The sequence below is a fragment of the Paramisgurnus dabryanus genome, chromosome 5 (assembly GCF_030506205.2).
Source record: "Paramisgurnus dabryanus chromosome 5, PD_genome_1.1, whole genome shotgun sequence".
NCBI classification, from domain to species: domain Eukaryota; kingdom Metazoa; phylum Chordata; class Actinopteri; order Cypriniformes; family Cobitidae; genus Paramisgurnus; species Paramisgurnus dabryanus.
The window spans coordinates 32,473,433-32,499,730 of record NC_133341.1 but is presented as its reverse complement, the minus strand read 5'-3'; the positions used below and the strand labels follow the sequence as shown (position 1 = coordinate 32,499,730).

Here is a 26,298-nt window from a genome sequence, read left to right as displayed (position 1 = left end):
AGCTGTCTTAACAAGTCTGTCTGCAATATTGAAGGATGTGGGGGAGAAGTACAGTAGCCGGGAATCACTGAGGTAACTTACAGAGGCACATTTAACATAAACATCCAGCAGAGTATGCTGCGGTTTCAACCAGAAAAAGACATGATTGAAAACGGGTCGTTTTTTTCAGCTGTTTATACTTAAAATGAATGCAGGAATTTCTTTTGTGGTTTTAACAATTAATGAAATGTTGAAGTTTACTTATATCATGTGTTATGTTATTATTTTTGTGTGAAAATTAGTCTGTATGCATGCATTTGTTAAAGTATAGCCTGAATTAAAATAACGTTATTAACCGGTATTTTTTCTAAGTAAACCGTTTTCGGAACGTAAATGTTCAATGAGGAACGCAAAAACGGAAACGTTAAAATATCGATTCTGCTCGGAGTGAAACGATTGATAATTTTTTTCGTTTTTAAGCCCTGTTTGTAACACACTCATCCTGCATCACTTCATCAGATAAATCACATGGAATTAGGATTGCAAAGGGGCGGAAAGTTTCCAGAAGTATTCCAAATTGAAAACTTAACGGGAATTATTTGGAAATTTAAAGAAATGTATAAAAACTTCATCATAAAACAAACATATGAAGAGTTTGGTTTCAAAACCAGATAACTAATTTTGAAGAATACTGAGACTTATGCTCATCAAACCTGGATTTATTTGATCAAAAACACTTTAGAAATCATTCTAATATGAATGTTAATTCCCATGGAAAGTTTCCAGCATTGAAAATTCCCAGAATTTTGCAACCCTACATGTGATCAACTTTTAAATTATGACAATGTTTGTAGCTTTACACAAGTTTGTTCTTTCCAAAAGTCTGCTGTTTATTTGATAATGTCATTGAATCATTAGTTTGACAAATCTCAAAGTTTTGTGAACATCTGGAGTGTGTGTGTGTTTCATTTTTACCACAGGCAAACACTTGACCTTCTTCCATCTGTCTGACGGGCGGCTAAGGGGTGGGAATGAACGTGGGATGTCTGTCTGGCTCGTTTTATCTGTTTCTCTTTTATCGATACTCATTTAGAAGATTTTATATATACATAGAAGGGTATGTGTTGTCTGACCTTTGACCTTTCTCTGTGCTGAATATGTGGGTCACTGTAGGATTCTGGATGCTTAGCCCCACGGGTCGTCATGATTGATGTGTAGTTTCTGTTTTCTTTTTGCGGTCATCACATTGCGATGAGTCCTTGAACTCTGCCAGGAACATATCAGACATACAGAGATATCAGACCACAGCGTATGAAGTGTTGGCATACTGGCTTCATGAGAGGGTTTGATCAGAAGCAAATTATTTGTGTTGACATGTGTAACCGAACCATCATGTGTGTGTCAAGTGCAGAGGAAAGGGAAAGAAAAGCTGAAACTCACAGATGGGTGTGTATTTTTCTATGCATTTTGACCACATATACAGTCAGTGTGTTTGTTGCGTGTAGATAATGTGTGTAATCTTTAACATTCTGTTTTCTCAATAATCAAACTGTGCAGAGTTCAATCTTCTGTGTTTAGATGAGGGGTGCAACGGTTCTCGGTAAAGAATTGAACCGTCCCGTTATCCTCGCACAGTTCGGCATGCACGTGCACCATGGTGCACTGTGTTTGATTCAACACGCATTTCTAATATAGTTTGGTAAAAACAACATCATATAACATCTAATGTATGGTTCTGAATGTGCTGTGTGTGTTTATGTGAGAGTACGTGTACAATCAACTTGTAGTATGCAAATCTGTTGCCAACCTCACAGTTCCTCCTCACATGTTGGTGTGTGTTTGTGTGTGTTGCGGACCGTTTAGCGCTGCAAGAGATTAAGAAAAGCTGGTAATAGAGGCACCACCAGCTTCATTTAAGTCTACTGCAGCAGCAGTGCTCAAGAAACATGGACCAAACTGTAAAATTTGCTTGGCGCGAGTGCCGTAGGCTCAAGGCAATATAATCTAATATGACGAGCTTCTCTCTTGACTAGTGAGGAGTTGCTGTAACTTATAAAATAAAGTTGAAATAAGTTGAGCTAGTTTTATAAGGTACAGCAACTCATCACGAGTCAAGATAAAAAATAAATTTAAAATGACTTGTAATACCAAGTTGATTATACTTAAAAATGTAAACTTTAAACGTGTGAAATAAGTGAAAATTTGAGTCAACTTAAAAAATTACTTCAATTGTAGGGCTGGGCAAAAAAAATCGATTTTTCGATTAATCGGGTTTTTTTACATGGTCAATTCAGAATCGATTCTCAAAGAGCAGAATCGATTTTTTTTCTTTTAATATTTTTTCCTGCAAAAATTGAACTTAAGATTAACATTAATCAAATTACTAGTATTCTTCACTAGATGTCACCCTCTTTTTTGCCTTGCGCGATTTTACCAAGAAGCTGGTCATTCTTTCATTCAAGAGGTATGGAAGCATTTTAGATTTCGCAAGCAAGACGACAACGACAGTGTTGTGGCTTTTAATTTCTTTTTACTAATTACCCACTTGAATCGAAAATTGAATCGAGAATCGAAATCGAATCGATTTGATAGCTTGTGAATCGAAATTGAATCGATCTGGAACATCTGAATCGATACCCAGCCCTATTAAATTGGTAATGCCTAAAAAGTTTTTTACTTAAATTTTTTCACTTTAAGTGTTACCAATTGAAGTAATTTTTTATCTTTTTTCACCTTAAATTTTAACTTAACCCGTTAGCTGGCACTGTCACGTGAGCGGGACACTTACGTTTACTTCAATATTTTTCATGTAAATGTAAATCCATCAAAACAAGCTATATATTGTTGGAAAGGTCTAAGAATGTAGTTTTCATATTTCAAAACCGTTTAGCAGTATTAATAATGCAGTACCTGTAATTTATTCATTTGTGACAAGAGTATGTAGCAGACCTCACAGAAAACCACCACAAACCTCAGTTTTTTTTATAATTTTATGTATTAAAAATAATACTATATTAGATTTTTTATTTATTACAAATAAATGTAAACTGCTATAAAAATAATTATATTTTCACCTCCAGACATGTCTGTAAAAACCGTTAAAATGTCTTCTTTAAAACAAGACCAAAATTAGGCTTCTAGACAAAAAATGCCAGAGTTATATTAATTTAAGGGTGTACATCACCAGTTAAAGGGTGAAAAAAAAAACTCATATTTAGGCGTTACCAATTGAAGTCATTTTTTAAGTTGATCCAACTTTTACTTTTTACAGTGTGCATTTTTATTTTGCTTTAACTTTTACTTATTTCAACTTTATTTTATAAGTTACAACAACTCCTCACTAGTTGAAAAGCTTTTTGGGCGTTACAAATTGAAGGAATTCGATCCCACCCAAAAAATTTAAAAGTAAGACAACATTACTGTATGACTGGGCGTGATGCTAAAATGACGTGTCTTGTTGGGGAGAGGTGTATTGTCTCTCTTTTGAAAGTGAAACTTTAGTTTATTGATGTGAGATGATTCTGTATCGAGAAGCTCCCCTGTGTGTTCGTCTCTGCTGTTTTCAATGGGATGTTGGTTTATTTCTCCACTTGTGTATGGTGCCAGATGAAGGTCCCTCACCCTTCTGTGATGTAGTAAATGAAGGCCGAAGGTCTTTGTGGATCAATTTTTAATCCACAGCGTGATGCTTGTGAACACGTACTGCAGTAGTCACGATTTCTGCCGGGCCTGAAAGTTTGTCCTATGATGAACGTTGTGAGGAAACATATCTGACTTATATCAAGGACACGGTTAAATGTGTCTGCCTGGGGAATGCATTTGTTTACAACACTATTACAAAATGAAAATTGATTTTACTTTCTTAACCGGGATTTTCTTACAGTAAATTTTACGGGATTTGCTTGCTCTGCCTTTGAAACAACTTTGATATTATTTTTTGAATTTTTTTATATACATAATAATTACTCTCAATGCACACACATATATTAAATTTTGTATGCAATTAATCTTTTGACAGCCCTAGTTGTTTTCATGTTTTGGATAAAATGCCTGCTCCATGCCTAGCTGAGTAAGAACAATACATGCGTGTTAAATCACTTCTCAATCTTACAGATGTATGACGTCTGAAGTTTCAGATTCCTGTTGCATTTTTGAATAATGGACTTGTACAGTAATGTCAGAATAATAATGAGAAAAGGCTCGGTTTCAAGATATTTTCTTTGGATTTGTCCACCATCTCTACTTTGGTTATTGCAGTGCATTCTGGGATTGCTCTCTCTGTGAGGTGTACGTGCGATGCTTGATTGAAGCTCGATTAATAAATGAATCTTATTTTGTATCTTCACTATCTACTGTAAGTTTTTGTTTAATTTATTATATTTGTAATGATGTGTGTGTGTGTTTGTGTATTTCAGGGTGAGGAGGGACCTCCCAGTCTGGAATATATTCAGGCCAGGGACCTGTTTCCCCAAAAAGAGCTTGTTAAAGAGGATGACACCCTACAGGTTAGTTTTACCAGCTCATGACAGCTTACTATGAGACACAATCTTCTTCTTTGTCCAGGTCTTTCATTTTCTGTAATCATTTGATTGTGATTTTCATGCTGAAACACAAAAAGAATCCGGCATCTCTGCATGCATTTTGGCGAATTGGTTGAGCAACAGTTTTAAACTATATGGTATCAAGGTTAACGTGCATACAAACAATGCAAACACATATGGTACGTGACAAGGAGATTGTGTTGTTGTGATGGTATGTACTAATGCTAGTGTAAGGTTTATACATAACTTAAGTGTCCACTTTACTCTCATCAGTGCAGTTGATATTTCAGTGTGGTGATCTCTTGTGTCTCTGACACAGTTTAGATCCTTGGTTTTTTATTATTCTGTCTGCAATGTTACAGTTTCATGATGTCCCAGTCTTACAGAAAGTGGGTTAACACAAACGCACACTCGCATATCCACACACACACAATGTCTTCTGCATTATTATATAGCAGAAAAATAGAGGTGAACAGAAAATAAACTAATGATATAAAATAATTGTGGAGATCGATGGCAGCAGGCAGGGATTTGAGAGTGAAATTAATCAAAAGGACAGTGCAATGACAGACAGACAAGACTGATAGAGACAGAGAGATGGCAGATGAAGAGAGGGAGCAGGACCGAGAGGGAGAGAGAGAGAGAAATGGATGGCAGGACAGTGAGAGAGACGGATGACAGGAGAGAGACAGACAGACATACAGATGGCATGACAGAGACAGACAGCGGATGCCATGACAGAGACAGACGGATGCCAGGAAAGAGAGAGAGAGACAGACGGAAAGAGAGAGGGAGACAGACGCCTGGCAGGACGGCGCGGGACAGACGCCTGGCGGGACGGCGAGGGACAGGCGCCTGGCGGGACGGCGCGGGACAGGCGCCTGGCGGGACGGCGCGGGACAGGCGCCTGGCGGGACGGCGCGGGACAGGCGCCTGGCGGGACGGCGCGGGACAGGCGCCTGGCGGGACGGCGCGGGACAGGCGCCTGGCGGGACGGCGCGGGACAGGCGCCTGGCGGGACGGCGCGGGACAGGCGCCTGGCGGGACGGCGCTGCAGTGTAGTGCTGTAGATGTGTTTAACTCATCATTAAAATGGCATCAAGTGAACTGTTAACTCTTTCCCCGCCATTGACTAGTTATCACGTCAAATAAGATAAAAAGGCTTCCCTGCCAATGTCAATGAATTTTTACAGCAATCCATTATCCACTAGGTGGTGCTCATACCCAACTTGTAAAACACTAATTCAACACTAATCCACTGGTCCAAAAACAGTAAAAACTCTGTATGTTTTGATGACTTAAACACATTACAAACATGACCAGTAGTCAGAGGACATTCAGCTCCTCAGTCACTCACTGACATAGTGCTGAAACATCAAAACATCTAAAAACGTCTGACGGCACCTCATGTGACATGACCATAGATATAATGTACAGGTGTATTCATGTGTTTTAATAATAGTGAATATGATCCGTTATAAATATTGTATATCTCATCATCTGGACCGACATATACACATCATATTTGTTTTGAAGCTACGTGTGTTCCTCTGCAGCTGAGGTCAATAACAGTTTGAGTCATGCAGCGTTTTTCCTGTGGTTTCCTGTGATGTATGTTTGGTGCAGTGAGATCTGCATGCTCTCTTTGAGTTTGTCATTGGTGTGTCAGTCTGCAGATGATCTTCTGATCTCTCTGAGGCACTTCTGCTTTCTTCAGGTGTCACCTTAAAGACATGCAGCTGATGAAATATGAAATTGGATTTTCATGCTATTCAATTTCAATTTGTTTATAACGCAGATTTAAACCACCTTGGTTGACCAAAGCGCAGTGCAAAATTGCAGAAATAAGAATGTGCAATAGCCCATATAGATATTATAACATAAGCACACAAACTCAGTAACACATTTTTTATCCAATTATGATGTTAGTCAAGGTTTCTAACTTCAAGTCATTTACTTAAGTCGAGCAAAATAAATTCAGTTTTATTTGAATGAATTTGTTCCTTCTTTAATGAACTGTATCCTGAGATATTAAAGCTCAATATAGTGGTGGTAAACTTGCTGAGGTCTCTGGAGCACGACTGATCTATAAATATCTCTTGAATGTCTGTTGCTCTAGTTTGTCAGCGGTTTGCTTTAAATCTCACTATAATGAGGGGTTTCTTTTTTCTGTAAGGTTACTGTCATTTGTCAGTAAAAGAGAAAAGATCTCTTCACATGTTGATTGCTCAAACAACAACATACACATAAAGATAAACACCTTCATTGTAAACACACACTGCAAACTGTAATATACCCGACAGTAAATTACTATGAGAAAATGACATGTACGGTGTTTGTGACTGTTGTTGTACAGACACACGATGTGAAAACGTGCTGGTGTGCTGGATCACACAATGCTTTCAGACAGAGAGTAGCAGTATGAGATTAATGAGTAATGTCTGCTGTATACTGTGATTCATATAGAAGAGAGAGACAGACTTTCAGTCTGCAGACAGTTTAACTCGTACACCAGCTAAACAGAAAACTGTGTTTGCACGAGATTTGAAGATTTGTCAGGTGGTGAAAAATCTGTCAGAGCTATATTGTTGTACCCCTTCTCATGTCTGCCGAACCTGTACATGTAACACAAGTTTTAATTCAGCAGTTTATCCATCTCCGAGTTGAGAGCAGATATTAAGTGTTACTTTCCATTTCCATTTGTGATGTTTAATCCTTTACACATGGAGACATGCGCACATGAACAAAACTGCCAGAAAAGCCATGTACATGTAACATCACAGACAGACAGCAGGGCAAAGAGAGAGACAGACAAGATGGCAGGACATGGAGAGAGACGGACAAGACAGCAAGACAGAGAGAGAGACAAGACGGCAAGATAGAGGGTAAGAGAGACCGGTCTGTCTGTTTCTCTCTTTGTCCCACCATCTGTCTCTCTCATTGTCCTGCTGGACTGAGCGAGACAGACAAATGGCAAGACTGAGAGGGACAGACAAGACGACAGAGAAAGACAGACAGATAGACTGCAAGACAGAGAGAGAGAGAGACAGACAAAAACAGCAGGACAGAAAGAGACCGACAGATGGCAAGATTGCGAGAGAGAAACAGACGACAGGACAGAGAGACACAGACAGCAGGACAGAGAGAGACACAAGACGGAGAGACTGACAGATGGCAGGACAAAGAGAGACAGACAAATGGCAAGACTGAGAGAGAAAAACAGACAGCAGGACAGAGAGAGTGAGACAGACAACAGGACAGAGAGACACAGACAGGAGGACAGAAAGAGAGACAGACAGACGGCTGGACAAGAGAGAGACAGATAAATGGCAGGACCAAGAGAGACAGACAATTGGCAGGACTGAAAGAGACAGACAAATGGCAGGACCGACAGAGACAGACAGATAGCAGGACAGAGACAGACAGATGGCAAGACCGAGAGAGAAAGACAGATGGCAGGACAGAGACAGACAGACAAATCACAGGATGGGGAGAGACAGACAGATGGCAAGATCGAGAGAGACCGACAAGACGGAGAGAGACGGAGAAAGAGACAGACAGATGTCAAGACAGAGAAAGAGACAGAGAGATGGCAAGACAGAGAAAGAGACAGAGAGATGGCAAGACAGAGAAAGAGACAGACAGATGGCAAGACAGAGAAAGGGACAGACAGATGGCAAGACAGAGAGAGAGACCGACAGACGGCAATACTGAGGTAAACAGACAAGACAACAGGAACGAGACTGACAGGCAGATAGACAGCAAGACTTGGAGAGAGACAGACAAAATGGCAAGATCGTGAGAGAGAGAGAGAGACATGCAAGACTGAGAGAGACAGACAGAGACGGCAAGACGGCGAGAGACAGACTGATGACAAGACAGATGACAGGACTGAGAGAGAAAGACAACACTGCAAGACAGAGACAGACAGATGGCGGGATGGAGAGAGAGAGAAAGACAAATTCAATTCAATTTTATTTATATAGCGCTTTTCACAATTGTCCATTGTTGCAAAGCCGCTTTACATGAGTAGATGTAGAGGAGAACACTGAAAATCAATACATAGTATAAGAAGTAGAATAAAGCGGCTATGGATAAACCGTGTAAGCGAGCGTATTAATAATGTCACGTATACAGTAAAGTGCTAAGTTTAGCCAAAGTTGGCTGACTCTCCCTGGGACTAAAAAACCCCCTTAGGAGAAAACCCGGTGGGAAAAACTCCTAGAAGGACAAAAAACCCTAGGGAGAGATTAATATTTATATATATATATATATATATATATATATATATATATATATATATATATATATATATATATATATATATATATATATATATATATATATATATATATATATATATATATATATATATATATAGACACGGTAGGGATAGGAAGCGGGTAAGCGGATTAAACTGGTTCAGCCGGTGGTCGTTGGTCGCGCATCGGCTGGGCAACAAACAGCTGGACTGAGTGAGACAGAAAGATGGCAAGACAGAGAAAGACAGACAGCAGGACAGAGCAAGTCAGACAGACGACAGGACAGAGCAAGTCAGACAGACGACAGGAAAGTAATACGCAGAAATCTTCCTGTGCCGATTAGATTTTGTTTTGTTTATGACCTTTTTCCAAATGTTTGTGTGTTTTCTGGGATCGAACCAATGGCCTTTGCAATGCTGAGCCACAAGACACAGAAACACAGGATTTGATTCAAGCCTGCATCCCCAGATGCCATGTTTATGAACAGACTCTTTAGAAACCGTCTGGACCACGGCAGTGTTTGAAGTTTAAAGAGTAGGGTTCTTGTTCCTGCTTTTAAACTGATGCCAACTGAATCTTAAAATGTTTACAAAGATCAAGTGTGGCAGCTAAAGCGAACACACAAACCACCGCATAGCATCGTGGGAGGAGGGAACTTGGTTTAAAGCAGTCAGGACGTCTTTCTGCTATGCTCTGTGTTATTTGCATTGCTGTTTGCAAAACCAATTTTCCACAGAGATGTCGTTCCATGGAAACATTGGGAACTTGGTAATTTCTCTTCACAGTTTCCAGCCTGTTAGATTTCTATTTGTCCATCATACAGACTCTTTATCTAATGATTTACTATTATGAGCAGGTAAAGCATATGTTGTATTTTATTTCTCGCTGCAGGTACCGTTTCCTGTGCTGCAGGGTGAGTGGGTGGAGTTCCTGGGTCGTGCCGACGATGGCATCATCATTGCCATCTCAAACTACAGACTTCACATTAAGTTCAAAGACTCCATCATCAACGTAAGACTGCTGATAACACACACGCATTACACAATGTTGTGTGTTTTCACTTTTAAAGACAGATGGACAGAGAGCGAGAGAGTCGTTAGCAAAGCAATCTTTAAGGGCGGAAACAACACCAGTTTTTAACTCCTATAAATGGGAACTTGAATGTCAACATTTCTGGACGTTCATACAAAGATGTCTCACTCTCTGTCTTAATCCCGTCTCTCTTTTCTGTCTGTAGATTTTTCACACCCTCCATCATTTATATCCTCTTTGTTTTTTGTTGTTTAGCTAAGTCACCTTTTCATTTCCCTCTTGTTTTCCACCTCGTTCTCCTCTTCTTGTCCTCGTGTCTTTGCCGATGTTGTAGATGTATCCGGGTGTGGACGATGAGATATCTGTGAGTAATCTGCACCCTCGACTCTGCCTCTTTATCTCCTCATTTCATCTCTTTATTTTTCTCCTTGGACTCTTTCTTGTCTCTGTAACTGATCTCATACAGTGTGGTTACATTAATGCACAAGTCTTCTAACCTTCATAAAGTGTATAGCGTATCGCTTTGTAGTCAAGTCCGAGTACACAACCAGCTTTATCTGGACTTGACACTTAGGGCGTTTTCACATTAGCACTTTTGGTGCGCACCCGGGTTCGATTGACATCAGAGTTCGGTACATTTGGATGATGTGAACGCTGTCTTCCGAACTCGGGTGCGCACCCGCGAAACGTACTCGAGTCCGCTTGAAAAGGGTGGTCTGAGGTCTGGTTCATGTGAACTCCAGATCGGTTCGCTGCTAATGTGAGCGCAATCGCACCAAATCGCGGAAGTGAACCACTGTTAATTACGTATTATATGGAATGTCCCACCAAAACAGACGTGTGTGTTTGTGTGCGTGCACTTACCTTGACAACAAAATGCATAGAAAGCTTTCTTGACTTTTGTTCTTATTTTTTTAAACCTTTGGTTTTGTTTTCAAAGAAATAATACAGAAACGCACTTGCGTCTATCTGGCCCAAACATACTAAAGTCGTTTCCATGACAACGGTCTGTCCAATGACGTCATTTTTTGCTGAGGCATTCAGAAATCATCTCTCTGCTTGGAGATCGTCAATCACGCTTGTCGTCTTCTCGTTTACAGCGGTTGCCAAGCAACATGAGAACGCGCCGGCTGCAGCTTGATGATGCAAGCGTACCGCGGTTCGGATGCAAAAATAATATGTGAACACAGTCCATGGGGGGCATGGGGAGGGGGAAGCAATCGAACTCGGGTTCGGACCAGGCAATCGCACCAAATGTGAAACCGTCCTTAATATCTGGTCTTGGTCTTGAGCTGGACTCGACTACAACACTGATGATGAGCACTAAACTGTATGATGACTGTTGACCAGCCCATCTCTAAACACGAATGACAAGTTTAGCTAACTAACAAGTTTATCTCTTCAAACAACAGACATGACGCTTGAATTACAGTGTGTCTGTTACATTGTTGCATTGGTTGAATCAGTCATGAGTGATGATGTCATCCACTCTCTGATTGGCTGATGTGTTGTGTGCAGGTTCCTCTGAGGCTGATTGAGAGCGTGGAGAGCAGAGAGATGTTTCAACTTCACATCATCTGCAAAGACTTGAAAGTAGTGAGGTAATGCACACACACAAGCATGCACGTGCTTCGAGTATACCGCATGAGTTCTGGTTTGATAATGTTTGTTTTCCTCTCGTGTCAGGTGTCATTTCTCAACATTTAAGCAGTGTGAGGAGTGGCTGAAGAGATTGAACAGGGCTATAGCACATCCCACCCGTCTGGAGGATCTGTTCGCGCTGGCGTATCACGCCTGGTGTTTGGGAGGCAACACAGACGATGAAGACCAGCACCTGCACCTGTGCCGACCAGGTACAGACACACACCCATCACCTCCCCTTGACTAAATGCTTTGTAGTGTCAGAGATGATAATGAGGTTTCATACAGATTATGTTATTGTGTTTGTCTCAGGTGAGCATGTAAGAAACAGGGTGGAGATGGAGATAAAGCGGATGGATTTTGACATGCAGAATGCCTGGAGGGTGTCCGATATCAACGCCAACTACAGGTACGATAGTACACAATAAACTACACAAGCAATAATAGTAGCTGACCCTTAAACTGTTGGGTTTCTAGATTAACTAAATTCAGAAAACATTTGTTGACTGATTTAAATTTCTGTTTGTCTAAAATGTGTAACTGTGAAAGAGTAGACTATACATGTAGTTCTGCTTATGACAAACATGGGCTTGTTACTGTCTTCCTTCAGCGTGTGTTTGTATGGTTGTCCTTTAGAAAAGTGTGTAATAGTGCGAGACATACTGTAGAGTTTTATAATTAAAGCAAGCCAGAACCTGCTGTGAATCAGCATCACATCAGAGAAACTGTTTCAGTTTAACTGGACTCTGTGTAAAGTCTGCCATTATAGGGTCACCAAAGTTCTTATGAAATAATGGGGGTGATTAGGACAGATACTGTTAGGATGAGACCAACATGGTGAGGGTGAGACAAACACTGTGAGGATAAGACCAACATGGTGAGACAGACGCTGTGAGGATGAGACATGGTGAAGATTAGTCAGATTTGGTGAGAGTGAAACAAACATTGTGAGAGTGAGACAGACTTGGTGAGAGAGTGAGACGGTCTGGTTGAGAGTAAAACAACAGTGAGTTTGAGACAGACATGGTTAGGGTGAGACGGACGTAATGAGAGTGAAACAGACAGGATGAGAGACTGAGGCAGACCGGGTGAGAGTGAGTCAGTGAGGTTGAGGGTGAAACAGGAAAGTGAGACAGACTTGGTAAGAGTGAGACAGACACAGTAAAAGGGAGACAGAGTGGGGGTGAGACAGACTTGGTGAGAGTGAGACAGACTTGGTGAAAGTGAGACAGACTTGGTGAGAGTGAGACGAGAGACAGACACAGTAAAAGTGAGACAGAGTGGGGGTGAGACAGACTCGGTGAGAGTGAGACAGACTTGGTGAGAGAGTGAGACGGTCTGGTTGAGAGTGAAACAACAGTGAGTTTGAGACGGACATGGTTAGGGTGGGACGGACATAATGAGAGTGAAACAGACAGGATGAGAGACTGAGGCAGACCGGGTGAGAGAGTGAGGTTGAGGGTGAAACAGGAAAGTGAGACAGACTTGGTGAGAGTGAGACGTGAGACAGACACAGTAAAAGTGAGACAGAGTGGGGGTGAGACAGACTCGGTGAGAGTGAGACAGACTCTGTGCGGGTGGGACAGACTCGGTGCGGGTGGGACAGACTCGGTGCGGGTGGGACAGACTCGGTGCAGGTGGGACAGACTCGGTGCGGGTGGGACAGACTCGGTGAGGGTGAGACAGACTCGGTGAGGGTGAGACAGACTCGGTGAGGGTGAGACAGACTCGGTGAGTGTGAGATGAGAGTGAGACAAAAAGTATGAAAGTGAGACAGATTTGGTGAGATTGAAAAAGACGCCATAAAAGTGAGACAGAGTGTGGGTGAGACTGACTCTGTGAGAGTGAGACAAAAAGGGTGAGAGTGAGACAAAAAGGGTGAGACAGATTTGGTGAGAATGAAAAAGACACAGTAAAAAAGGGTGAAAGTGAGACACAAAGGGTGGGAGTAAGACAAATAGTATGAGTGAGACAGATTTGGTGAGATTGAAAACACAAAGGGTGGGAGTGAGACAAAAAGTATGAGTGAGACAGATTTGGTGAGATTGAAAAAGACACCGTAAAAGTGAGACAGAGTGTGGGTGAGACTGACTTGGTGAGAGTGAGACTGACTCTGTGAGAGTGAGACAAAAAGGGTGAGAGTGAGACAAAAAGGGTGAGACAGATTTGGTGAGATTGAAAAAGACACAGTAAAAAAGGGGGAAAGTGAGACACAAAGGGTGGGAGTAAGACAAATAGTATGAGTGAGACAGATTTGGTGAGATTGAAAACACAAAGGGTGGGAGTGAGACAAAAAGTATGAGTGAGACAGATTTGGTGAGATTAAAAAAGACACAGTAAAAGTGAGACAGAGTGTGGGTGAGACAGACTTGGTGAGAGTGAGACAGTCAGGTTGAGAGAGTGAGACAGTCAGGTTACAGGTGAAATGGTAAAGTTGAGACAGACATGGTTAGGGTGAGACAGACTTGGTGAGAGTGAGACAGATACTTTCACCTGGGCCGTAAGCGTTAACGCTTCCCATTCACTTTTAATAGATGAAGTCATGCTTTGCCAAACTGAATTGTGGATCCGTCAGCGCCGCGTCACTGCCGTTGCTCGTGGCAGAAGTTGAACATTTCTCAACTTTTCAAGCGGCAACGTGTGCGTCAGCCAATCAGATCGCCTTAAACAAATAACCTAGATAGAGCCAGCCAATTACATTTATGGAAGACCGGAGCATGTGTTGTGGCCACTGTGATCGGCCGTTGGCCACGCTTCAGACAAGCCTTCTGTCAAGCGTTAACGGTTTCGCCCCGTGTGAATGCACCGTAAGATTTTCTGATGCGAATTTGTTTTTTCTGCAGGTTGTGTTCGAGTTACCCTCAAAAACTACTGGTGCCTGTTTGGATCACAGATAAAGAGCTTGAGAGCGTGGGTTCCTTCAGGTCCGGGAAGAGAATTCCTGTGGTGGTGTACAGGTAAGACCAGCTGCCCATCGATTGGCTCTTCATCTTTTCTACCTAATCCACACTTATTAAACAGCGGCCATCTTTAATTTAACATAAACCGAGTCAGTGAAAGATTTAGTTAATGTATGTTTAGTTTTAAATTCACTTGGCTAACAACTACTTTTCTTCTCACTTTTTCAGGCACCAGCGTAATGGAGCGGTGATCGCCCGCTGCAGTCAGCCTGAGATTAGTTGGTGGGGTTGGAGGAACACTGAGGATGAATATTTAGTGACGTCTATAGCAAAGGCCTGTCAGCTGGACCCCGGACCACGAGTCTGTAGAACCAGAGGAGACGGATTAGACTCTGATAGTGACTTCGGTAAGATGGATTTATAATAAATGTATAATTTACTGTATATATTGGTGTCATACTGACAAATTAATCATTTAAAATAATAGTTTGCACTTCACATTTATTTGCAGAAGGTGGCAAAAAAAATGCCTAATAATATCAGGTGCTTTTGCTTCTGAGGGGCGGTTTCCTGGACACGGTTTAGGTTAAGCAATGATTCGGCATTAGTCTCTTTTTACAAACCTACCTTGCAAAAAACATTGCTGGTGGTGTGCATGTTGATACAAAACAATGGCAGCGCAGAGCTGTTCTCAGTTAAGTTGGCACAAACATGCATTTAAGTCTGGAACTAGACCCAAGCCCCGTCTGGGAAACCACCCCGGAGTGTTTAAAGATTTACAGTAAAGAGCTGTGGGATTTGCCATGACGAAACCTGTTTAACATTCAAACATAATTACACAAGTTTTACTAAGTGACTCTGTCAATGGAGACCCGGCTGCAGACGGACCTCTTAATGAGTTTTTTTGGATCATCACAGGCTAAATTTGGATTGTGGTTTTTATATGCTATATAATAATCCATTATCCACCCGAATTGCATTAAATTTTGCAATTACGTTATGAATCGTCTGAGTCCCCATGAATAGCAACAGTCCGGAGATCAGGTTTTGGCCGGCTTCTTTAAAAGTCTTTTATCCTAATGGAAGTTTCTCCGCAGTGCTCCTCATTGATTTTCTAGCCGGACAGGCTGATAAATTATAACTGCACTCTTGTTGCATTAAAACCACACTCATCTCTATCAATTCATACCCAAGTCTCCTCCTTTTCACTCCCTTTCTGGCATACTATGCATACTTTTTCCGCAGCGCACAGTAGGGCGGGGTGTTGATACGTGTGAATGCGGTATGCTATAATCAGGGTTCCCACGGTTCTTGAAATCCTTGAAAGTTTGTGAATCTGGCAAAAGATTCAAGGCCCTGGGAAGTTTTTGAAAATATACATACATAGATACAGGTCATTGAAAGTGCTTGAATCTATTTTATGCAAGAAGTTTTCTGGAAAATCCATATTATTCCCTGTGTAGTGTAGGATAATATCATAAAAATTGTAGACTATTTAAGCACACGTGCTAAACTGTTTGCTTTAAATGCTTATATCTTCTGTATGCGAATGTTGATTCATACCAAAATGCTTTTTTGCATAGTTGTGTTTGACACATGAAAACGTCTCGGGTTACGTATGTAACTGTTGTTCCCTGAGAAGGGAACGAGACGCTGCGTCTCCCTTGCCATACTTCCTGCGTCCCTGTAACGCCGTCTTTGGCAAAATTTCAGATAGCGATATACTTCCTGACTCCCACGTCACCCTGTCTTTGTCATTAAGCCTCACCATTGGTTGAATTTGATCTACACATTCAGTCGCACTTACCCCTGGAGGCGTCCCCAAAGTGTCACCGCATTGACACAGCGCGAGTTCCCTCAAAAGGGAACTGTAACAATGTATCTTAAAAGGTAACACGATGTAACCTTGCTATCACTTGAAATGTGTCCCCACATTTACTCCTTGAATTTGAGGGTATTGGACCTGGAAAGTTCTTGAAAGGTCCTTGAATTTGAAGTTAACTAAGGTGTGGGAACCCTGTATAATGGTATGTGGACATTTCTGTATGCATGGGATACCCAGATGACCAATACATTTGCCAAAACATTTAGTATGGACCAGGGTGTCTTCTTTACTTATTGTTTGGTCATATGGCCAAAAATGTGCCACTTTGACCTGGATTTGTTGGGCGATTGCAGTTAAACTAACTGAGATCAATACTGTGTATCAATTGTTGAATATAAATTTAATCTGTTTTCGTTCTGTCTGTGTCTCAGACTCTTCTCTGACGGGTTGTCCTGGCTCAGATGCCAACGCTGCGGCCCAGAAGCTTCTGATTCTCGACGCCCGGTCTTACACCGCTGCTGTGGCAAACCGGGCCAAGGGCGGAGGCTGTGAATGTGAAGGTTTGTGTCTGACGCTGCTTTTGAGGATCTTGGTCTGACATCACGATAGAGTTTGTTGACTAATTCAAGTCTTTTTTTTTTTTTTAGAGTATTATCCGAACTGTGAGGTGATGTTTATGGGCATGGCCAACATTCACTCCATCAGAAACAGTTTTCAGTCACTCAAAGCTGTTTGCAGTCAAATCCCAGACCCTGGAAAGTAAGTTTGCATCTTTTTGATTTCCTGACAGAAATACACAAAACAGTTTATTAAACATGAAAATTTCAACTGATTGTTAGTATTTTTAAAAAACTACAATTTGAGGATCAATGCTCAAAAGTATGGCAGTTCCTACAGTGAAATGTGTTTATGGGCATCGATTTGTTCTCCATAGTCTCTCCAGAAAGCACTAGTTTGATCGGGATTCAATTTAGCTACGTTCAATAATCTTTCATTGACTGTGAGCTTTCTTTGCATTTCTATTACTGTGCAAAAGACTATGATGTTATGTTTAGCACTAATATCATGTACATGATCAACCTCAGAGTTTCACCATCCTGTCTGATAATGTAGGTCATCTGAATCTAGGTTAAAGATCTTTGACTAGACTAGGTAGATTTATTAGTCGTGTTTTAACCTTAATTTCTCACTATGTTCTTCCTAGCTGGCTCTCCGCTTTGGAAAGCACCCGTTGGCTCCAGCACCTGTCCGTCATGCTGAAAGCAGCCACTCTGGTTTGTTCTGCGGTGGAGAGGGAGGGGCGACCGGTCTTGGTTCACTGTTCTGATGGTTGGGATCGAACCCCTCAGATTGTGGCGCTTGCAAAGGTTCTCCTGGATCCTTACTATAGGACCATAGAGGTAAAGGTTTGGTTTACTTTATCTTCATGTTGAGATCTTTCTCAACCTTAATGCATTTCAAAATCTCAGTTGATATAAATGTCCTGTAATTCGGGTTAGATGTTGGATCGTGACCTCATGCAGGGTTTCTCTCTGATCTCAGGGTTTTCAGGTGCTGGTGGAGACGGAGTGGCTGGATTATGGTCATAAATTTGCCGATCGCTGTGGTCATCAGGAGAAGGGTGATGATGTTAGTGAACAGTGTCCTGTTTTCCTGCAGTGGCTGGATTGTGTACATCAGCTATTGAAGCAGTTTCCCTGCCTGTTTGAATTCAATGAAGCCTTTCTGGTACGTAACCTGTTGCCTTTTCTTGTCATAACAACCAAACATGATTTTGATTTTTGATGAGGGTTTTTTTGTGTGATTGTTGCGGGTAAAAATCATCGATCTTGCGGCATGTTTTCTTTAAAAATGCTATGGAATATGCATGATATTTATGCAAATTAATGAGATGAAATTGTGGGAACATGCAAAAATTTCGGGAACTTGCAAAAACTGTTTACAGCTTTAAATGCAACAAGAACCTCATATTTACACGTTCAATGACACGTAAACAATTGCAGAAGGTTTTATTAAAGGAAATCTACAAAATGAGTTCATGCTGTAGACGGTTTCAGCAGTAACAACATAAACAAGCAGCTTTCGTGGTCATCACGTCACTTACAGTAAACTCCACGAAGAATAAATAACAACAAAGTCCTTTAAACTTAAGGGCTCGTTATAGTCGTGCGTAGGTCCTACGGCGTAGGTTCCGCGTTGGTTTTCATTTATACTTTTGCGTCGTCCTCCGCGTCGACTTGCAAACACGCGCGGAAACCGCTGGTTGGCAGTATCCACGCGTGTAACCACAGTAGCAGCGCGACTGTCAGAGAAGAAGCAGCTTGGCAAGTTAACCTACAAACGAAGAAGAAACAGCAACTTGTTGTGTATGTTTTGAGAAGAACAGCAATGATGGAAGTAAATAAACAGTGACTTTTGTTGCAGTTTGAGTTAAATCACTCCTCAAATTCTTTGTTTTCACCGTCACAAACGGAAATACCTATGACGCAGTTTTTTTTACCTGACGGGAGGGGTTCTGGTGGACCAATCACAGCGCTTGTGGTCCGCGTAGATCTGACGCGCTGTTAAAATTTTTGCGAGGTGCGCGCCAGGCTACGCACAGGCTACGGATAGCCGTAGCTACGGCGTAGAACCTACGCACGACTATAAATCGGGCTATAGTTTATTTATATAACAAGCAAAATAAACAACACGTAGATTACATAGGAACCCAAAACATTTGTTATTTTCGACAAGGTATTTGTTTAAGAGTTCAGTTTCAGCAACTAGTCAGACCATTAAACAAACAGAAACTGGAAGTAAAGGACCAGACGCTTATCGTGTCACAGCACGTGCGCCCAATGAAACGGTCTATAAAAAGGTAAATGATTTGCGCTAATATTGTTGCCTGCAAGCAAATTAACGTGCAGTTATCATCGGGTAGTGCAGATGATAATATAGTTAACGTTATAGTTATTGTTAAAGTGTGAACGGCCCTGCGAATAAGGCGAATAAATCAAGCTATTCAGGCAGACGCTTGAACATTTTGACTTTTTTAAAAGTTCTTATTTCTGCCTCCACTCGCTAGAACAAGCTCTTGATTGGTTAAAGAGACGTGAATATCTGATAGTTCAGATTTTTCAAGGAATCACGCATTTCCGGCAACAAATGCTCAATTCGCGCCACAAGATGTCTATTGCGTCTTTGCATTGACTTAACAATCGCGCTGGTGTGAACACATCATTAGTGTGTTTTAAAGGCTTGTATTGTCATGTACTGAGTGTTTTTTGTATTGTTTTGTTTGTAGGTGAAGTTGGTTCAGCACACATACTCGTGTCTATACGGCACTTTCCTGTGCAATAACTCAAAAGAGCGTGACGCTCGCAACGTTTATAAACGCACATGCTCCGTCTGGTCTCTTCTTCGCACCGGAAACAAAAACTTCCAGAACTTTCTCTACATCCCCTGCCATGATATGGTGAGACAGTAACATGTGTTTCAATATATGTGCCTTTATTTTGTATTATATGCAACACATCCTCATAATCGTTGTCCTTGAAGGCCCAGCCCTTCTCAGTTCTTCTTGTAAATATCACATTGGATTGTTTGTCTGGGTTGATGAATAAAAACATTTTTGCAAAACAGTGAGTATTTTGTCTTGATTTTTATCTGTACTCTGTTGCAGATCTTGCAGCCGGTGTGTCACACACGAGCTCTGCAGTTATGGACGGCCGTTTATCTGCCGACTTCATCTCCGTGTACGGCGGCTGAAGATGCCATGGAGAACTACCTGAGTCCTTCTGCACAGGGCGAAGATTTCACCTCACGATCTCTGGACAGGTAAACACAATTCAATGTCATTTCACCACACAAAACACTACTTGTACACACTTAAACTGTTAACTTTACTATTACAATTTACTGTCAAATTACGTGACTAAATCTTTGTTTGGATTTGTCATGCTGCTTTGCAGGAATTAATATAGCATAATTTGATGTCAGGTTGCTTCTCGCATGTCACAAGTTCAAGTAAACGAAAACATTAGATGTAAAGCATTAAAAGTTAGCTGTATTATTAGTAAAGATATCAGTGCATCACATTGTAATCACATTCTGCCCCCTTCTGGAAAGATGATGTATTGCTCATGGGTTAGTAGACATGACTTTGTAATTTTTGACAACCTGATGTTTATCTTTTATCGCAGAGTCCCCAAGACACGTTCGATGGACAACTTAGTGTCTGCTTGCGAGAATGTGACGCTCACCCGCACCTCAAGTGACCCCAATCTCAACAAACACTGCCAGGAGGGACGCTCGACCCTGGAGTCCAGCCAGCCGATGTCCATCCAGTGTGCCGGTTCGTCAGGAGCCCCAGAGGACGTGCCAGTCGCTGGATTGGTAAATGATGACCAGGAGTTGGAAATCAGTTCTTCGGCATCTCATGAGGACAATGTGAGGGCGGAGCCTTGTCTGACAACCCAGCCCCTGCCTTCTATGCCCCACCCTTTATCTTTAGATCAGCACCCATCCCTTACTGTTTTAGATCAACCTTCACTTCCAATCTCACCCTTACCTCAGGAAGTGCAAGTCAGGCCGGCTGAGGTCACTTCCTGTGCGTCCACTACTCCAGATCCACCTCCCGTCAGTAAGGGTTTTGCACACCCGGAGGACAACGGTCCGTTTATAAACTCCGAGTCATCCACGGTGTTTGAACGTTTACCAGTGGAAAATTCAGAGGAAACCCTGGAGGACGAAAACTCCGTCGCTCCCGTTTCTAAAGCTTTGTCTGTGGAGTCACAGAGCCGCCTTGCAGCAAATATGACCGAGGCTATGCGAAACGGCGAACTGATCCCCGTCAAAGATCGGACTCCGGTGCCGGCCGAATACGCCAGAGCGGCGCGACGCTTCATCTCACAAAGCCAGCTGAACGATCTTTCCCTGCTGGGCTCCCAGTGGGACAGCGTCCAAGGTCTCGTCCAATCGGCCTGCGGAGGCGCCATACAGAATGGGAGCTATCAAGGACGCCGCTTGGCAAACAAGCTCCTCCGCGCCCACGGCGCAAGCTCCAACGGTGGACCGTGTTGCCGGCGGGACCCTTTGTGCACTCCCGGAAGTCCGGTTCAGTCTGGCTGGTTCTCCTCTGTGAAAAACACAAGCTATGCCGCGCTCTGTTCGTCCGCCGCCTCTTCGTTGGCAATGGGACCGTCTTTCCGGCAACTTTGCTCTCCATCTCCTGGTGGCTCTCCGGGTCTGTTTCAGACGCCCGGGTACGTCGACGACGATGGTTTGCCGGTGGCCGTGGACGCCGTACAGCAGCGCCTGCGTCAGATTGAAGCCAGTTATAAACAAGAAGTGGAGGTTTTGAGACGGCAGGTGAAACAGCTTCAGCTGAAATTGGAGAGCAAACAGTTCTGCTCGCCGCCCTCAGAGCCAGACGTCGACTACGAAGATGACATTGTGAGTTGTGCATGGATTTGTTGAACAGAGATCACTGTGATGTCAGTGTGTTAAATAAAGTTGCACTTGTAATGAGACTAACAGTAGTGTATGTTGTGTCTGTGTCTCATTTCGACAGACGTGTCTGAGGGAATCTGACGGCAGCGATGAAGAAGACTCTCTGTCCAATCACAGTGAAGATCGATTGAGTGAGGCCAGCTGGGATCGTGTGGAGAGGAAGGACACGGAGGTTTGTCTTCAGGACACTTACATCACTACAGCAAAGCATCATTCAGACTCATTTGTTTTCATGTCATAAAGTTGAATATTAGTATTTGAAGTGAATACTATGCACAAATTAAAAGTAGTAAATCTTTTTTAAAAGGTTTACATAAATGACATTTAATGAATATTCTGTTGAGGATTCAATTATATCATGGTTTATGATGACTTATACTCGAGTGCATTATAACGCATTCAATTATGTTTAGATTTGGTTTTATTGACACCTAATGACATAAACAACACAGATGTGATAAAGTTTAAGTTTATCCTCCTTTTGTGTAAGTCATGTGAGTTTTGAACATGACGGTTTGTAAATCAGAGATTAAACGTTTTTGGCAGAAATTTTTCTATGATTAGTGACCCTGGACCACAAAAGAGTTTGGTTCCAAACATAAAAAAATGTTATCCATAATTTGATTTTCAAATATTTATTATAAAAACTGATTCTTTTTCCACAAATGCAATAAATCCATTACAAGTTTTTTTTTTCAAAATGCTATAAATCTATTGAATCAATATATAAATGTGCATTCAGCTTTGCCATGCAATATTCATTTAGTTGACTAGTGGTATCCACTGATTAAAAAAAAGTAATATTAATGGCATTAATCAAAACACTTACTTTGTCATATTTAGAACACTGTCATTGCTGCTGTTATACTTGGGACGTCGTCGCTGAACTTTATTGACAGCGATCAGCTGTAAAATATTTTGGTCCTGATTGATTTTTGTTGACTTCAAGTAAAATAATGGAAAGTTTTTCATAAGATCCCCTGGGGTCAATGTGTTAACATGACAGAAGCTTGATGCGGACATTTTTCCTTCGCCTGAGTGCCTCTCACGTAAAATAATTTATTTTGATGGCTTACGTTTCTTCCCCGTCACAGAAAACCACCACAGGTTTATCAATGCCATGAAATAATTCTTTAGTTTTTGTTTGTTTGTTGATCACGAAGAACAAAGTAGATGAGGAAAACTAGCATTTTGTGTGAATTCAAACACATTATTGTTTACAATGCGTTGAATGGTGTGCTGTGATTGGTTGAGCGGATTTATTGCATTTTGCAGAGAAGGAAGATTGGCGTTTATTGCGTTTGGGGAAAAAAGGGAGAAAAGATGACAGAATAACATGACGGATATTAGATTTTGCATAAAATTAAAAATTTACTTTTAAATACTGACCTGATACAATACTGATTTTGGTGGCAACTCATTTTTTTTTTTAATGGCGTTTATTGCATTTTGGAACCAAACTCTTTATTTTGTAGCAATACCCAACAATATATTGTATGGGTCAAAATTATTGATTTGTCTTTTATGCCCAAAATCATTACACTGTAAAAATACTTTGCTGCCTTAAAATTTTTTGTTAAATTAACTCAGATTTACAAGTCATGTCAACAGAGATGAGTTGTCACAACTAATAAAATATAGTTAAGAAAGGTCAACTTAATTTTATAAGTTATAACAACTCACTAGTCAAGATAAATAATAGTAAGTTGAAATGACTTGTAAATCCGAGTTGATTCAACCAAAAATTTTAAGGCAAAAAAGTATTTTTTTACAGTGTAGGAGATTAAGTAAAGATCATGTTCAATGAAGATGTTTTGTAAATTTCCTACCGTAAATATATCAAAAATGTATTTATCTTTAGTAATATTTGTTGCGAAGGACTTAATTTGGACAACTTTAAAGTCGATTTTCTCAATATTTAGATTTTTTGCACCCTCAGATTCCAGATCTCGGCCAAATATTGTCCTGTCCTAACAAACCATACATCAATGGATAGCTTATTTAGTCAGCTTTCAGATGCATTACTCTCAAGTTATAAATCACTCCCAGGGTCTCATTAGATGTCAAGAGAATTAAAAAAAAGGAATCCAGAAGTGGATCTAGAGTTAAATTTATTTTTCTATAGGACTTTTTTGCATTGTAGTACAGCAGCTTTACAGTAAACACATTTTACTACAGGAATATATTAAAAAAGGAGGGCTTTGAAAAATGCATGGTGTTAAATAATACCAATATACTTCCAATTCATTGAATTTCAAATGATTTCTCACATCTGTGCATTAAATTTTTTTATATATATTTCACTTCTCTCACCTTTTACTGTTGTTTTGACTGTCAGGTCACGAGATGGGTTCCTGATCACATGGCTTCACACTGTTTTAACTGTGACTGTGAGTTCTGGATCGCCAAAAGACGCCATCATTGCAGGTGAGTCCTCCTGTCGTCATCCCTTTAAGCATGGATGTGTTTGATTTGATAGCATCTGTTGGTTAGGTGCTTATTAAATATTGATTAATAGCAAATGTGGTTGATCCGATCTTTCATTGATCCGATCAATATTTGATGAAATGAATGAATGCGTGATGTGATTATAATCCGTGTGTGTGTTTCTCACAGGAACTGTGGTAATGTGTTTTGTAAAGACTGCTGTCATCTAAGGCTTCCCATTCCAGACCAGCAGCTTTACGACCCGGTTCTGGTCTGCAACACCTGTTACGACCTTCTGCTGGCGTCACGTACGCGAGAGCTGTGCTCGCAGCAGCTCAAGAAGCCCATCGCCACAGCTTCCAGCTGAAACGGCCAATCAGAGCTCACCCAGCGAGGCCCTCCGCGGGGGCGTCCGTACAGATGCCCGATATTTAGCGGAAGAGTTGCTCTCTGCGTAAAGAGGGACGAGAGGACAGTCAAGAGACTGATCTATATGAGGAAGAGGATGGAGTCCAGACACACGAGGAAGAGCGTGCTTTGTGATGAAGAGCGTTTTTAATCGAAAGCCTCTTTGCTTGAGGACTGCAGGATGAACCCGTCCACCGGTCGGACCTTTCGGTTCAGATGCCCGCTGTGGCGTTTCTTCATCTCAGAATCATCCCATCTGTGTCTCACGAAAGGACAATCACGTCCCCTCAGAGCCAATGACTCGAAAGCCCTCTGTGTGTCCATCATGAGGCTCACTATTTAAATGAAAAAAGCTGCTACAGTATTTAAAAATGAATCGATTCTACTTTTCTATTATCATTTTGTGCACTATATACGAGGGGATTTCAGACCAAAATGGAGAAAATGCAGTCGTTTACTTGCTGTCGTCTGTTGATACGTGGCTGTACGAAGCTTGAATGTGTTTTTTTTGGGGGGCGGAGTTACTGAAAAGATTTAAGCTGCCAGTTTGCATTGATTTGATTGCAATTTTGTGTCGTCTGTTGTTATCGTGAATGGGTTTGAGCGCGCAGAATCTTGCTGTAGATTTTTGATTTTCACGCCTCAGATCTGCGCTTTAGCTTAAATGTGATTTGGGTTTTTTTTCACTTTGTGATGCAAAATAGAAAAGAAGTCCTGAAATGCCAAAATCAAATCAAGCTGGAAGATGACACCATTCATTTATTCAGATTTCATGTTTATCTGGTTGGTTGTACGTGCCATGTTTTCTGCTGTTCGACTTTAACTGGAAACAACTGAACATTTATGCACCAATAATGTGTATGTTGTGTATGTTAAGATTAAACTATAGCCACGTTACACTTCTCCGTCTGTTGGATATTTCAGAAACTTAGCCAGAATTACTTGTGTACTATTACTAATTTTATATGAAAACCACTTTACAATAACTAACTGGACGGATGGAAAGACGTGAATCATTGGAAACTGGTGGCCATTGTATATGAGGGTTTCATTGGTTTGGCATTACGTTTTCAATATAAATAAGTGCTATTTTTCCTTACGTTTCCAACCCAGTTCCCTAAAATAAGTGTAATGTTAAATCGAGAACCTCAAAACAGTGCCATCTTTTTTCTTTTTAATGTATTACACTGTTTACCTTATTTGTAACTACTTAACACGTTCAATGGTACAATAGCTAGACGCTTAACAAAGAGATAAACATTACTTAGGAAACACTGATCACTAAAGAACCCATTCGGTTCTGCGTTACCTGATTGTTCATTTTTTTTCTTTTTCATGGTGTTGATGAAGAAAACATTTTGATTTTCGACTTTAAACGGAAACCCAGAAATGTGATGTATAGTTGGTCTGTAACGGTGGCTAAAATTTGTCACTTAGTGAATAATCGTTGTAAAGAAATGCACTGTAAAAGTTCAATCCCATGAGTGAAATTAAAAGATGTATGTCTTTATCAACCATCTGTCTCCAGTGTTCGCTTCATGTTTACATCTTTGATGAATCCATACAAACGCCGACTTTCAGATTCATTTATTGTTCTACAACATAACAGATTTCTTCAAATTTTGTATTCTAACAATAAGCTAATTGTATTTTTTTTTAAATCCTCAAACCTTCTTTGTAGTTGATTTATAATTTTAGCTTTGTGTTACATTTATAAACATGTAAATGTGTAGCATTTGGAAACATTTATCATGTCTCCAGTGTTATTTATCACCTCAAGTGATTTTTCA

The 26,298-nt window shown here is 41.0% G+C and overlaps 1 protein-coding gene across 9 annotated transcripts in view; it reads left to right on the top strand.

Moving 5' to 3' along the window:
• The window catches only part of mtmr4 (myotubularin related protein 4), a 52,499-nt gene extending 26,476 nt beyond the window's left edge, over window positions 1–26,023 (top strand). For 7 of the 9 annotated variants that reach the window (XM_065251107.2, XM_065251108.2, XM_065251106.2 and 4 more), the window contains 18 exons: window positions 4,395–4,484; window positions 9,674–9,793; window positions 10,149–10,178; window positions 11,333–11,415; window positions 11,501–11,667; window positions 11,768–11,864; window positions 14,299–14,412; window positions 14,584–14,762; window positions 16,612–16,740; window positions 16,828–16,939; window positions 17,385–17,580; window positions 17,723–17,908; window positions 19,467–19,637; window positions 19,845–19,999; window positions 20,365–21,616; window positions 21,735–21,845; window positions 24,012–24,100; window positions 24,290–26,023. In XM_065251107.2, the coding sequence (XP_065107179.1) occupies window positions 4,395–4,484; window positions 9,674–9,793; window positions 10,149–10,178; window positions 11,333–11,415; window positions 11,501–11,667; window positions 11,768–11,864; window positions 14,299–14,412; window positions 14,584–14,762; window positions 16,612–16,740; window positions 16,828–16,939; window positions 17,385–17,580; window positions 17,723–17,908; window positions 19,467–19,637; window positions 19,845–19,999; window positions 20,365–21,616; window positions 21,735–21,845; window positions 24,012–24,100; window positions 24,290–24,467 (3,459 nt within the window). In that variant the 3' untranslated portion in view covers window positions 24,468–26,023. Of the gene's footprint in view, window positions 1–1,314; window positions 1,426–4,394; window positions 4,485–9,673; window positions 9,794–10,148; window positions 10,179–11,332; window positions 11,416–11,500; window positions 11,668–11,767; window positions 11,865–14,298; window positions 14,413–14,583; window positions 14,763–16,611; window positions 16,741–16,827; window positions 16,940–17,384; window positions 17,581–17,722; window positions 17,909–19,466; window positions 19,638–19,844; window positions 20,000–20,364; window positions 21,617–21,734; window positions 21,846–24,011; window positions 24,101–24,289 lie in introns of those variants that run through there. The other 2 variants (XM_065251103.2, XM_065251104.2) reach the window with 2 other exon arrangements.
• Window positions 26,024–26,298: the final 275 nt, after the last annotated feature.